At 38.7% G+C, this 13,179-nt stretch overlaps 1 protein-coding gene across 1 annotated transcript in view; it reads right to left on the bottom strand.

Moving 5' to 3' along the window:
• Positions 1-13,179, bottom strand: part of Tprg1 (tumor protein p63 regulated 1) — a 123,629-nt gene that overhangs the window by 90,242 nt on the left and 20,208 nt on the right. The window contains exon 2 of the mRNA XM_003477085.3: positions 6,966-7,196. Within this exon, the coding sequence (XP_003477133.1) occupies positions 6,966-7,187 (222 nt within the window). The 5' untranslated portion in view covers positions 7,188-7,196. The remainder of the gene's footprint in view (positions 1-6,965; positions 7,197-13,179) is intronic.

Below are 13,179 nucleotides of genomic sequence, written 5' to 3'. Positions count from 1 at the left end.
AGGAAGTAGAGATACAAGCCTACCTACCAACCATTGAAATACCTTTTTCTCCCAGGAGCAGGATGGTCATTTTCCTGTGTTTGTTTTCTGAAACTATGATAAATGGCCTTGAACATGCATTTGTTACAAAAAATCTTATATGGGAATCCACACATGAAAAACAAGAAGGATACAGTGAGGGTAATGAGGGTGAACTTTCACCTCCTTAGCTCCCTCAGTACCAGCTTGTCAATTCACTCCCCATACCCAACATCATCCAAGAAAGGAAAGGAGAAGTCCTCAACAGAGTTGAGAAACCTGGGTTCATATTCCAGATCTGTGATGGATTAATTCTGTGACTATAGCCAATTCCTGAATTTTTACTTCTTTACCTGTGAGACAATAGACTGGACTAAACCAAAATTTCTGAGTCAACCTGATGATCAAAAGTTCCTAAGAATCTTCAAAAGAACATGGTTGTAATGCTTACCCTGAGGGATTATGATTGTATCATTTAAATAAGTTTCTCACAGAGTCTATCAACAGCCAGCAGACTGAATGATTTCTCACTCGCATTCTGGGCCATCTTGCATGCAAGGGAAGGCTGCCCTGGAAGAAAATTCCCTATGAAAGGTGACAGCTCTCCCCTCACTCCCTGTGATGCTCTGTGCCTCTACCAGCCCGCTGTCCAAAGTCCTCTTAAAAAACAGTGCACAAGGTCACAAGTTCGATCCCTGGTACCAAAAAATATCCAATAAAAATAAATGCTTTTATTATGATGACTCAACCTAGGTACATTTGTTCTTTTTCTGTATTCACATAATTTTAGCATCATAAATATTACTCAGTAGTGAGACTAATGTGTTTCAGGAGAAAAAAAAATTTAGGTCAAGTTAAAGAATAATGAAATAATCCTGAAACAAGCATTTTGCTGGATGTTTTTATGCCAAGCACTTTTGCAAAAATATGTGAAGATGTATATAATAATGTAGAAATTTTCAAAACCTAATTTATAGTCTCTGTGGAGAGAAAATGCCACAATTTATCAAATTTAAAAAAAGTACACTTTGATCTAGATATGCCACCTTTGTGGAGTTATATTTCAGAAATTCTTGCATATGTGCAGAATGATACAGGCATAAGTGTTCTCTGCAGCTTCCTTTTGGAGAACAAATACTGGGTAGAAACCAGAAATATCTAGGCCCAAGTTACTGGTCACATATATCCTGGTGTACATTAATAAATTGTAATACGATGAGGGTATAGTAAGAAAGAAGAAAGTTACCGTAATATGGATTGCAAAATATACTATTAATTAAAAGTCAAAAATGTCAAAAGAGAGGGTAGTACAGGCCATCACCTGTGTAAAAATGAGAACAGCTAAGAATCAGTAGGCTGTTTGCTTGTACATACCTGAAGTAACTGTAAAAAGACCTACAAACAATACTGGCCAAGGCTTTATAGCATATAAAAGGGAAAGGTACTCAAAAAGAGAATTTTACTGTCCTTGGTTTTATTTGTTACTATAATAAGTTAACTTCAGTCAGTTACTATGGAAAAAATTTAAATATTCAAATACTTTGCTTTGTGCTGAGACATCAAGGTTTAAATTTCAGTCTTTCCCATGGCTCTGAGACCAATGACCAGTCATCTCAGCATTTTATACATCAGTTCACTTCTTTGTTAGACGGCTACAATAGCAGTAACTATAACAAAGCCAGTGAGAGATGCTATGCAACCCTGCATATAAAGCTAGTAGTAAACACTGAATAATAAAAGCCTGTATCATCATCTCATTATTGCTAATATTAAAAGGGAAATTATCATACCAGGATGTAGGGATCAAGGATTAGTACAGAGAAGCAGTCAGCTCTGAGCCTCCTTGTAACTAAGATAGATAAGAAAACATGGTCAAATAATAGGTGCACATGTTCTGACATAGTACAAGGAACAGTATCAACTCTGATAGTCTAGCACTTAATAGCTTTGATCAAACCAAACCTCCTCAGGGAGTTTGAATGCATATGTGCTTGTTTCTTTGCATTTCTCAGGACTAGGCTACCTAGTGCCAGAAGTCAGGCAAACACCCGTGCCCATGCTAATGGTTCCTGTGTGACAAGCTGCTTAGAAAGACAGTAACAGAAAGAAGTAGTACAGTGAAGAGTGTTCCTAGAGACTCTGGTTTCACAGCCAGGCAGACATCCCTTTGCAATGAACTCACAGGTGCGAATCGGCTGTACACTAGATAGGATTTATAAAGGCAAATTGATCAGTACTTGCAAATGAAGTAAATACATCATATCACATGACTGTTAAAACTCATCTTTATCGAAACCTATGAGAGAATTCACCATGAGAAGGAGAGTTGAAAAACCCCTTGTCCACAGAGATAACTATTTCCTAGACCGAAAGGAAGCTTGCATGGGCAATGACACTAAAACTAATAAATGTGTTTGTTCTCCATGTGAGAACAAGACACAGGGAACCCTATAGCAAGAGAAGAGGAAAAGGGAGAGAGTATGAAAGCAAGATTAGTGTCACGGAAGCAATGACAACTCAGTGCACAATGGGAAGTCCTGAACCTACTCATTAAAGTCTCATTGCTCACAATAGAACACAGGCTATGAAAAGGCCATGGGGAACCATGAATTAAATATTAAAAGATCAAATAGTTTTAGTCCCATTAGCTTGTATGTAATTTGAATTCTCAAGTATAAATTTAGAGATAATTCCTCATCCCAAATCGCTTTCAACTTTCTGATATGGTATCTGCAAATATAGAATCCTATAGGGAGTTTAAAAATATCTTTCCCCATGTGGATCGAGTATTGTTCCTTTCATAAGAAGTTGCTTTTGAATATCAGTCTCTAGAGTAAGATGATTATCATAATACACTTTCAGTTTTTAGCCTTGAGGGATACTTTTGTTCAGAGAAAGAACTGGTCCTTTTTTAGATATGTCGAAGGAATAATGGCAGGTGAACTAAAACAGAAGAGAAAGGTTATCCATGCATACTGATGGAAGGGGTTTAGGCCTGCATTCCTTTGATCTCTGATTCATTTTCTCATGTCATAGGTAGAACAGTTTGGAGGGAAAAGTGTGAAGTTCCCGATTCCAAGCCTGTTGATTGACACTTAATATATACCATCTCCCTTGCGGATTCTAGTAGCTGGATTATACATTACCAATACCTTCTGGCTCTGCACAGAATTCTCCTAAACTAAGTCAGAAGGGCCCAGATTCAGTAAATAAATAATAGGCTGGGAGCCTGAGGAGAGGAAGCAAACTTCCAGACTGACTAGGGAAGAACACATGGAGTCAAAGGGCCGAGACTGACTTCTCCTCTGGCCTGACGTGCAGACATGTGATCTAACCTCTAAGATGATGATACTAGAATTACCTTTTGTCAAGAATTAATCTGTATTTCAACATCAGTCAACCCTTTCAAACTCAGCTTGAGATTTTTTAGTTGTTTCTTTTTGTTACAATAGTGGATTTCTATTCCTGAGATACCTGAGAAATTGATTACCATCCTGCCACAGAACAGTAAGAAATAACATTCCTTTCCAGAGTAAATGATACAAAAAGGAAACAGCCTAAATCTCCACTGAGAGTTGAAGAAATTGTAGTATATCTAGGTAGTGGGATATTATGGAACTATTAAAAATCAATTTATGAAAGCATATTATTATTATAGGAAATAATACTTAGCATATAACTACATTTTTATACAACTTATTATGTATGTAAGAAAACAGTAAGAATAGATGCATGCCCAAATGTATAATAGTACATTCAGTGCAGTTTGGTTAATTTTGAGCCATGGGATTATGGTGACTTTTACTTTGCTTATTCATATTTTCCAATTTTTCATCAGTAAACCACTTCCTGTGCAATGATTTTAGAACATTTTAATTTTAAAAAAGCTTGACCCAGAAATTCCTCCACTCACTTACTGTTCTTCTAAATTTGTGAGACATAGCCTTTAAATATTCACTCTGCAGTGAATGGACGTGCTAGCCTCCTGGCAAGTCCAAGGTCACTCACTACTTTGATACTGAGCAAGGAAGACCCCTCTCTATTCCTTATTTCTCCCCTGAAAATGGCGAGCTGAATAGCTTCTTGGTGAACAGAGTGTAGTATGTGGTCAAAAAGTATAAGGATTGCCAGAATATTTTCATAATCCAATTCACTTGCATAGCAAAGATTAAGATGCACTGAACATGTGATCTTAGGTCTCATTTCAACTCTAAGAAAAAGCGATACTTTATGATAACTTCAGGGATCTGAAATTTCAAGAGTCTTGGTCATGTTAATTATCCATTGGAAAAAAGAAACTAGCTTCAGCTCCTGTATAGCTGCATTTATAGCTCACTTTGGGGGTCATGGTGGAGTCCTAGTGCCATTCTCATGACTAATTATAGACATGCAAACATAAACTAAAAAAACCCAGACAGTATTCATAATATCAATGGGATGTCATTAATGAAGTGTTTATAGATGTACCTTGTACTCCAAGAGACTTTGCAATGTTTGCCTATTTAAACCTACACATAAAATTTGTATTTTATATACATTTTGCAGGGGAGGAAATTAAAGACACAAACACACATGTGCGCGCACACACACACACACACACACACACACACACACAGAGCCAAACTCCTTTCTATGCATCCAATGACAACAGGAGCAGATCTGTAGTTCTCAGGCTACAACAACTGGATCATTCTTCTATTTATTAAAAATGTTTATAATTACAACTTTCAATTGGACCAAACATATTTTCATTATCATCGTGTGTTAATACACATCCATCGTGCTCACATTTTCCAAAAAAATCCTATAAGAGGAGTGAAGGAGAAATATTTGGAGAATGTCAAACTCAGACCCACTAGTCTCTGGTTCACATTAGATTCACTAATAAAATTAGAAGGATGATTTCCTCACACATTTCTGAGAATTTAAGGTTCTTTTCTATACATCTGATAAAAAATGTGTTCTTCTCATTGACTGGAGTCATTCACAGAAAACTTTCATACAAGAACCATACATAGGAAGAGTGTCGGACTTGCAGACAGGTTCAAAATCAAGCTGCAGCACTTCTATCACTACGTGACCTGGAGGGAAGGTGTGCACCCTCTGAAAACATTCATTCTTAAGCCAAAGATGGTAAGCGTCCCTCTGCCTACTGCACAGGGTCACACCAGGGGACAAACAAAGGATGGGAATTTATTATATAAGACACACAGAGCCACAGAAATAAAAGCACTAAGCAAACACATAAAAAAACAGGTAGTGGTTTTAGACCGTGTCGTTTTAACTAGGCTGGAACATCATTTTCTGGAATTCCTCTTCCTGTAGGATTTCAAATGGACTTGGCCATAAGCGATCCTTGTATAAGGTTCAGGAAGCACCAGGGAAACATCCTCATTTTCCTTGCTGAGGACCATGCACTGCTGGTAGCTGTGTTCATGGCAACAAGTACCCTGGAGTCCTTAATGGAGACTACAGCACGGGTGCCCACATCTCCTTTCCGTACAGTCTGACGTCCTCCCCACTCTCCTTCCCCGAGGCTGGTAAAGGGTGCAGCTCAGTGGTAGAAGGTTAGAGTTGGTGGGGAATGGACACAGGTTCCCATCCTTCTTCATGATCTGGACTAGGTCATGATGGATTCCAGGTCTGCCATACAATTTTCCCCTGTTTCTATTCCCTATTCCCAATTCATAACTGCTAGCTGGTTGACTCATTCCAACTTCAGCTCCATCAGCAGGTGCAAAAACAACATTTTTGCATAGACTTTTCAGCCAGCTCTCATAATTATGCCAACTCCCTGCAATAAATCCTTTATTCTATATCATTGTGTTTCCCTCATAAAACTGTGATATCATCAATATCAAGGATAATCAAACTCCAGAGTATGTTTGGATTTCCACTGCAGCTTTATCTCACAACTTCACTTTGCATATTCAATAAAGTTCACATATTTTGAAAAACAGACCATATGCTTGACATATACCACACACATAAAAATATACACACAGTATAGCTTGAATAGCATATATCATAGTACCTTGTATATGGGAGACTGTGTAATGTTAACACACTCACACACATCGAGTTGTTTTAGTCAAAACTTTAAAGATATATTCTTAAGGCTTCCAAATCAAGATTCATTGGTCAAAGCTTTGTAGTCATAAAAATCTTAGTCTCTCCTTATTTATAATATTGAGTTTAAAAATATATGTAGACATGAAATTAAGGTGGATCCTACAGTCATAAGGTACATGCCCTAAATTCACTGCCAATTAATTGTAGCCTGTGAGTTAACCACTACTGTGTTAGTAAGAACACTGAATGCCTGGGGAATAAGATCGATAAGTAGTAAAGGGAGCTCTGCAGAGAAAGACACTAGAAGTCCAGGAAACACTCTCCACTTGTCTAACTACCAGATGTTCAAGGTATCCTTTTCACATTTGGATATGCAGCTGTTTACTTTCTGAACTCCCAACCTCAGCTCCAGGTTTGAGGTTTTAGAGAGTTGCTCTTACTTTGCAACACCAGCCTTCTTGAGATTTGGTTCATTCTCAGCAACCTTTCCACTTCACAGCTTCCAAACAAATAACAGCTCACACCAGCTTTCCATTCCTGCCTCTACGTTACAGATTTTCTACTCATAAAGGTTAGTCTTTTGAGACCAGATTTAGCAGGAACAAAGGACTGACTAATCAAAGATCCAAACCCAAGGAGGCCAGACAAACTGTGTCTTCTTGTTCTAGGTGATCAAAAACAGACTTAGATTCTTTGAAGTTCAGATCCTCCATCTGTACAAAGAAGATAAGGGTGCCACCATCATGATCATGAGGACTAATGCAAGAGATTAAAAAATGTATAGACACTTAGCAAAATGTGTGGTACACAGAAAGATATTAAGGTTATTTTAAGGAACAGTTTTACATACTATTTCACAGAACCAACAATTTTACCCGTGCAACGAAATATGTCCTGGAGATAAACGGCTTGTGGTAAGGATTGGGGTAAAGAGTTGATTTGGTCACACTGGACTGCCGTGAAATCCCCCTGGGCATTTGACCACTGTCTGGGTCCTCCTCCTCCATGGACAAGTGCACGGTCTCCGACAGTTGATCTTCTCCCTCTTGTTTCAGCGACACGGGCTGGAAACCCTCGAAATTCCCAATAGTTGACATTTCTTCAGCCTAAAACAAGGGAATAAACAATTGTGCCATTAGGATTTTAAAAAGTCTTCTGAATCCTGGCCATGGCATAACAGACTGTGAGGAGCAAAAGACATTCAAGAAACTGATGAACATCTAGTGTGCCAACTGAACATGGCTATTAATGTGTGAGGTTCCACAGCACAGACCCTCCATGCCACTGTGGTCTCGGAAGGCCATCTACCAAAGGACAGAGCCGAAACTCTGGACAGAGCAAAAGAGCGTACTATTTCTCATATTAACCTTGGGAGACCAGAGGCTGACCGAGACAAGAACAGTGTTTTATAATTACTATATACTTTGTCTTCAAAACTTCATATTTTGCTTGAAAATATGCCACGCTGCAGGCTTATTCAGGATCTGGAAAAGCAATGATTTTCTGCTTCTTGGGTAGTAAGAGAGCACAAAAACCCTTAAAACTGAGCATATTTTTAAACCAAAAATCTAATCTAAGGAAATAATTTAGACAATGGTACAAAGATAATGCCAAAAACTCACAGTGAAACTAAATATCCACCAGTAGAAAATGGGCTAAAACACGTATTATGCCATACAGTTAATATTATATCACACAGTTAAATGCAATGTAGTCATTTAAAAAGTGAGCACGTATTTTTAACATGAAAGTATACTATTACGAAAAAGGTAAGTTATAATATGTGAATAATGTTATTAAAATTTGCTCAAATCTTTCAAAAAGAAAGAAAATATACATATGCTTATATATATATAATATAACAGATATTTGAAAATATATGATAAGAAGTAACATAAATTATTAGAAGATTTTTATCTCTGGATGATAGTATTATAGGTGATTTTATTTTGTTTTCATGTCTCTGGATGCTAGAAATGATCGTATGTGATTTAAAATAACAATAATCTGCTGGGTGTGATAGTGCATATCTGTAATCCCTGCACTCTGACAGATTGAGGCAGGAGGATCACAAGTTCAAACCTAGCCTGGAGAACTCAGTGGTGTAATTAAAATCCTATCTCAAAATAAAAAATAAATACAAGTGGCTGGTATTGTAGCTCAGTGTAAAGGCTCTGGGTTCAATCCCCAGTACCTAAAATAAAATAAAAACAACACACTGATTTCTATTTTATAAATATAAAGCAAAGCAAGTCAAAGTAGTGGCAGGAGCTGTCCTATACCAGCCACTGTGTCCACAGTGAGCCACTGGCCTATCCCTGCAGTAGCTGGTTACTGATGCTGCACTGGAGGGACTTCCCTCCCTTCTCACCACGTGACTGAGGATGCCAGCCTATGCCACACTATTCTCAGCACTGCTTCTTGTTCTTCATCAAACAAAGGTGGTTTGAGTTAATCTTCCTTGGTTCTCCTGAAACACTAGAAAGGTGGGAAATTTTCCCTTTCCCTAGCAACTTCCTGCTCTTGAACTTGGGCCTAACTAGAGCATTCCAAAGAGGTAAAAATGGCATGATCACACGACTGATTATGCCAACCAAAGCACTGTCACATAAAAAAGATGCCATTAACATTTATGCCCACAAAACAGAAGCAAATAGGACAGCACAAGTGTGTATACAGACACAGTCTCGTTGGCAAGGTCTGAACATAGGATAAATCATTGTTAGCTAGGAGGAGCCACAGCAGAAGGTCTTCTGCAGTTCTCATTGTGCTATGTCTCATTTGATCCTGGCAACCACAGAAGGGCCATTTGCTTCATCCCCATCTTCACAGGGCCACATTCCAAACACATTTGAATAGTTTCAGAAACACCCAGATTGCAAACATGCTCGGAGTCCAAAATACCTGCCACAACACAGAACCATCACAGAGAGACTTCCTGGGGTTTTCAGGTAGCTTCGAAAGGATACACAAAAGGCAGAGATTAGCTTGATGGAATACAAGGAATAGAAAAGCATAAGAATTATATTGTATGTATGTTTGTGCACTCACGCGTGTGTGTATGTGTGACAGAGAGAGAGAAAGATAGGGAGAGAGCATGAGAGAGGAGAGAGAGGAGGCACACTGGCCTTCCTGGCAGCTATGTGTGCTCTGTTTATGCAGGTCTGCCACCTCTGTGATAGTGGGTGTTGGAAGGAAATTGCATTTCTAAAGTTCCTTGTAACCCATGAAGGAAGGTTTGTGTCACTAGGGAAGAAACGTTGGCTTCTGTATTTGTGCACTCTGTGAACACACGCCTAACAACAGACATCTGCGAAAGGCTCCTGTGCCTGGAAAACAGAGGGAGGATTTAATTAGCACCACTTCCTTTCCCTCAGGCTGTCTTCTCTGGAAACACTTGGAGAAGCACAGCGCTCTGCAACTAAGCTGTTTGAGATCCAGGAAAGAGGAAACTTTCAGCTCCATTTGCATTCTTACAGCCATAAATAGTGGGAAAGTTGAGCCCAACCATCACAAAGATGGCAGCTCAGGAACAGTCAGGGGCATGTCTTGGACCAAGGATGAATACAGCTCAACAACTTTCCTGCTGTGAGAAGCATGAAGCAATCCCTCTCCATTCCTCAATGCTCTCCCCAGAGAATTTGTTTATCCCAATGCAATAAAGAATGTCCTCCAACCCTGCATAAATATACTGTGCACTAAAATGCCAAAAGCATATTAATACCTGCAACAAACCCAGACTAAATCAAACCTCCACTGCTTCTGCCGGGTAAGGAAGGCTTTGCGACAGACCTATCAGAGAGCCATTCAGAACTGAAAGAGATCATTGTAAATAAGATTCTCTAGTCAATTTATTTTAGGGCTTGGTGCTTGAGGCAAAAAGCAGCTTCATAGAGAAGTAAACAGTCCAGATTTAGAAAAACACAATGTCCATACTCCTCGACCTGATCTCATTCCGAGGAGCTCACACAATGAAAATTCTCCTAAAGAAGGGAAAGACTAATGTTTACTAATTGCTTATCCTGAGTGGTAATGAAACATGGAAACAAACTAAACACCAGTCAAGGACTGAGCTAGTATATCCAATTGATTTTCTAAAGACATTAAAAATAATAAGCACAGTTTCTGCCACAGCATGGATGAAAGATCGTATTTTCTTGAGTTAAAAAAAGCAACTACAAAAATCTTGTGTGGTAATGGTAATTTGACTAAAGACTGAAAGAAAAATATTCACGTTGATTGAGGTAGTTTGATTGTGAGTGAGTTTTTCCTTTTAAAAAAGAAGTAAAATTGCACTACTGCCACTTTTGTAATAAAAATAAAGTGTGTGAATGAAGAACAAATAAATTTTTCAAAGAAGCACTGCTATTCTTTTGGTCAGACAATGAAGAGTCTGTATTCCTAAGTTGCCAGAACATTCAAAGCTAAATTTTATTTAGCATTGCAGCAAACAACTTATTTCCAGGCCCTGGTCTAAGTATAACTGTCTCCCATTGTACATGAGTTCATTTATCTGTCTTTGACATCTTTTAATAATATTGCAAGAACACACAGACCATAAATTACAGTTGGAGTATTTTTTTGTCCAGTCTGACTCCTCCATTTTGCAAGCATGGGACCCAATCTGCCCAGAGAAAGGACTTTTCCAGAGCCACATATCTGCACAAAATGAAAGCAAAAACCAGGCTTCTAGTCCTCAGGATTGTAGTCCATTCTTCCTCCCTGTTCTTCAAATTGCAATGTGTAGAAAGAAAGCAGCAAAGCAGGCACCGAACTCATGGCCTGACAAACAGAAGGCACTTTGCAATGTGTCAGCAGAAGCCTGTCAGCCCTGGAATTAGAGGTAGAATTCTCTCAAACAGGGTTCCTCTGCAGCTTCTCCAGTGTTACAGGCTGAAGATTTTTCCTTTTCCAGAATCAGGTTTCTGTCTCTAAAGCACAGGTACCAAAGTTTTCAGAAGCCCATAAAATGTTTTCCATTATTTACAATCAGAATTAAAACACAAATTTTGTAATCTAAGGAAATTATCTTTTTCTGATATCAAGAAAATTAATACCACGTTTAGGGCATTCAAGCTCTATTGTACCTTTTTCTACAAGAGAAAACTGTAATATATTGCTTTAGTTAAAATTATAGAAATAAGCAGCTTTTAATATTGTTATTACAGTGGAGAAGCCCATGGTAGCACAGATCGTCAGTCTATAGAGTTCATATTGTGGCCCTGACTCAAATCTCCACCCCACCACTCCAATTTCCCATTTAATTTTCCATTTCAGTTCTCTCTCTTAAACCATTGAATCTAAAAACAAGTCCTCGGTCCAGGACACTCCAATATCTTTATCCACAAATTGCTGCCCTGTGCATACGAAAAGATTTTTGTGCTGTAGACAAACTGCATGATCTTAAGGTGATTCATTCCTTTTGTTTGTTTGTTTTTCTTTTTTTAAATTCAAAGAGGGATTCAGGAGTAGCTGGCCATATTCACTGACCAGGACTGGATCAAAGAGAAGGGAAAGCTGAGCTGGGGAATTTTTCTTTCTCTCTAAAAAGGACAGCTAGGGTAAAATGAAAATGGTAAGCATAGTTTGTAGCAAGAAAAGAGGACACATTAAACAGAGACACTGGTGAAACTCAGGACTGCTTCTTGGGTAACCTTAGCCTCTTCTCACAGGCCATAGCATTTTGCTTCTTCAGCATTACCTGGTCCTTCTCACATTCAGTTTTCAGAAAGCCTGACTCCTGGCCTTCTCTGCCTCATTGGTGAGCCTGAGAAGCTAGTCAATTCCTTGTTTCTGTACTCCTTGATCTTCCATAAAGTCACATGGAAATTGTTTATAACTCTAACAAAAATGGAACCCTGATGTAAATTTCTGCGACATCCATAAAATGTTTTAAATATCGATAGGTAGCTACTAGAAAATCAGCACTACCATCTCTCTAGATCTGCGGAAAGACAGGCTAACCAATTAGCAAATAACTATTCTAACTTGTGGGAAGCCCTGTAATTGGCTGCCACCTTATATCTGTAAGCCACACCACCTTAACTCTCTCTAGAAGTTAAGTTTGGTAGTTAAGCAGCACCTTGCCTAGCTTGTTTGGCCTGGTCTATTCAGGGATTATGCTTATGAGCCCACTGGGAGGGGGCAGATTTGAAAATTTGATTTAACCTATGACCCTCAGTCTTGCCACTGTTGCTAAGTTACCTGCTGACATCTCAGAACCCAACTCCCTCCTCCCCAATACCCTATATATTTGATGCTCATTCCTTGAATAAACGAGACTTGATCAGACTCTTATCTCTGTTCCTTGTGTCTCTTGTTTCCTTTTCATCCCCACTCCCCCTCTAGGGTCTCCATGGACTTACCCGCACACTAGGACACTAACTGCCACTATCTCAGGCCAGTCAGGATGCTGTAATAAAATACCCTAGATTTATGATAATTTATGAACAACAGGAATCACATCTCTGATACTGGAGGCTGACAGTGCAAGGTCAAAGCTATGACAGATGCATCCTACAAAGGCACAAGCATCGAAGTAAGAAAGGAAAGAAGGGATAAAAACAGTGTAGGTGGTTTTGTCATCTTACAAAACACTAACTCCATCTACAAAATCAGTGTCCTCATGGACTAAACTTCTGCTCATGGTTCTAATTCTTAATACCATTGCATAGGGATTAAGTTTCCTCATGAACTTTGGAAGCACATAAACATGCAAACCATAGCATCCACTTTCGACAAATAAGGAAACTGAGGCTCATAAGGGTTATGTATCTCCCCTAAACTCTTAGTTGATTAATTAAACATCAGTTAAAGACAGTAAAACGTGAAATTGTGAACATTACAGAACTAAAAGCTTTGTATGCAGAAGAATATTTGCATACAGACCAGAACTTAGAAAATGTAGAATTTTTTTCCTTTTGTACCTGGGGTGTGGAAAGGGTGGGGCAGGAGCACACAATTTTATTCCTTGGCCTATGTTGCATTCACTGATGGCAACTTATGCTTTCTGAGGATAGCGTCTCTATCTCCAAGAATGGGTTAACAGTCTCAAGGCACATCCCCAAAATAATAATCCACTTTTAATTT

The sequence above is a fragment of the Cavia porcellus genome, unplaced genomic scaffold (assembly GCF_034190915.1).
Source record: "Cavia porcellus strain 051 isolate PalLab524CR breed Dunkin Hartley unplaced genomic scaffold, mCavPor4.1 scaffold_14, whole genome shotgun sequence".
In the NCBI taxonomy this organism is placed as follows: Eukaryota; Metazoa; Chordata; class Mammalia; order Rodentia; family Caviidae; genus Cavia; species Cavia porcellus.
The sequence above is the reverse complement of the archived record's forward strand: the minus strand, read 5'-3'. Positions and strand labels throughout refer to the sequence as shown.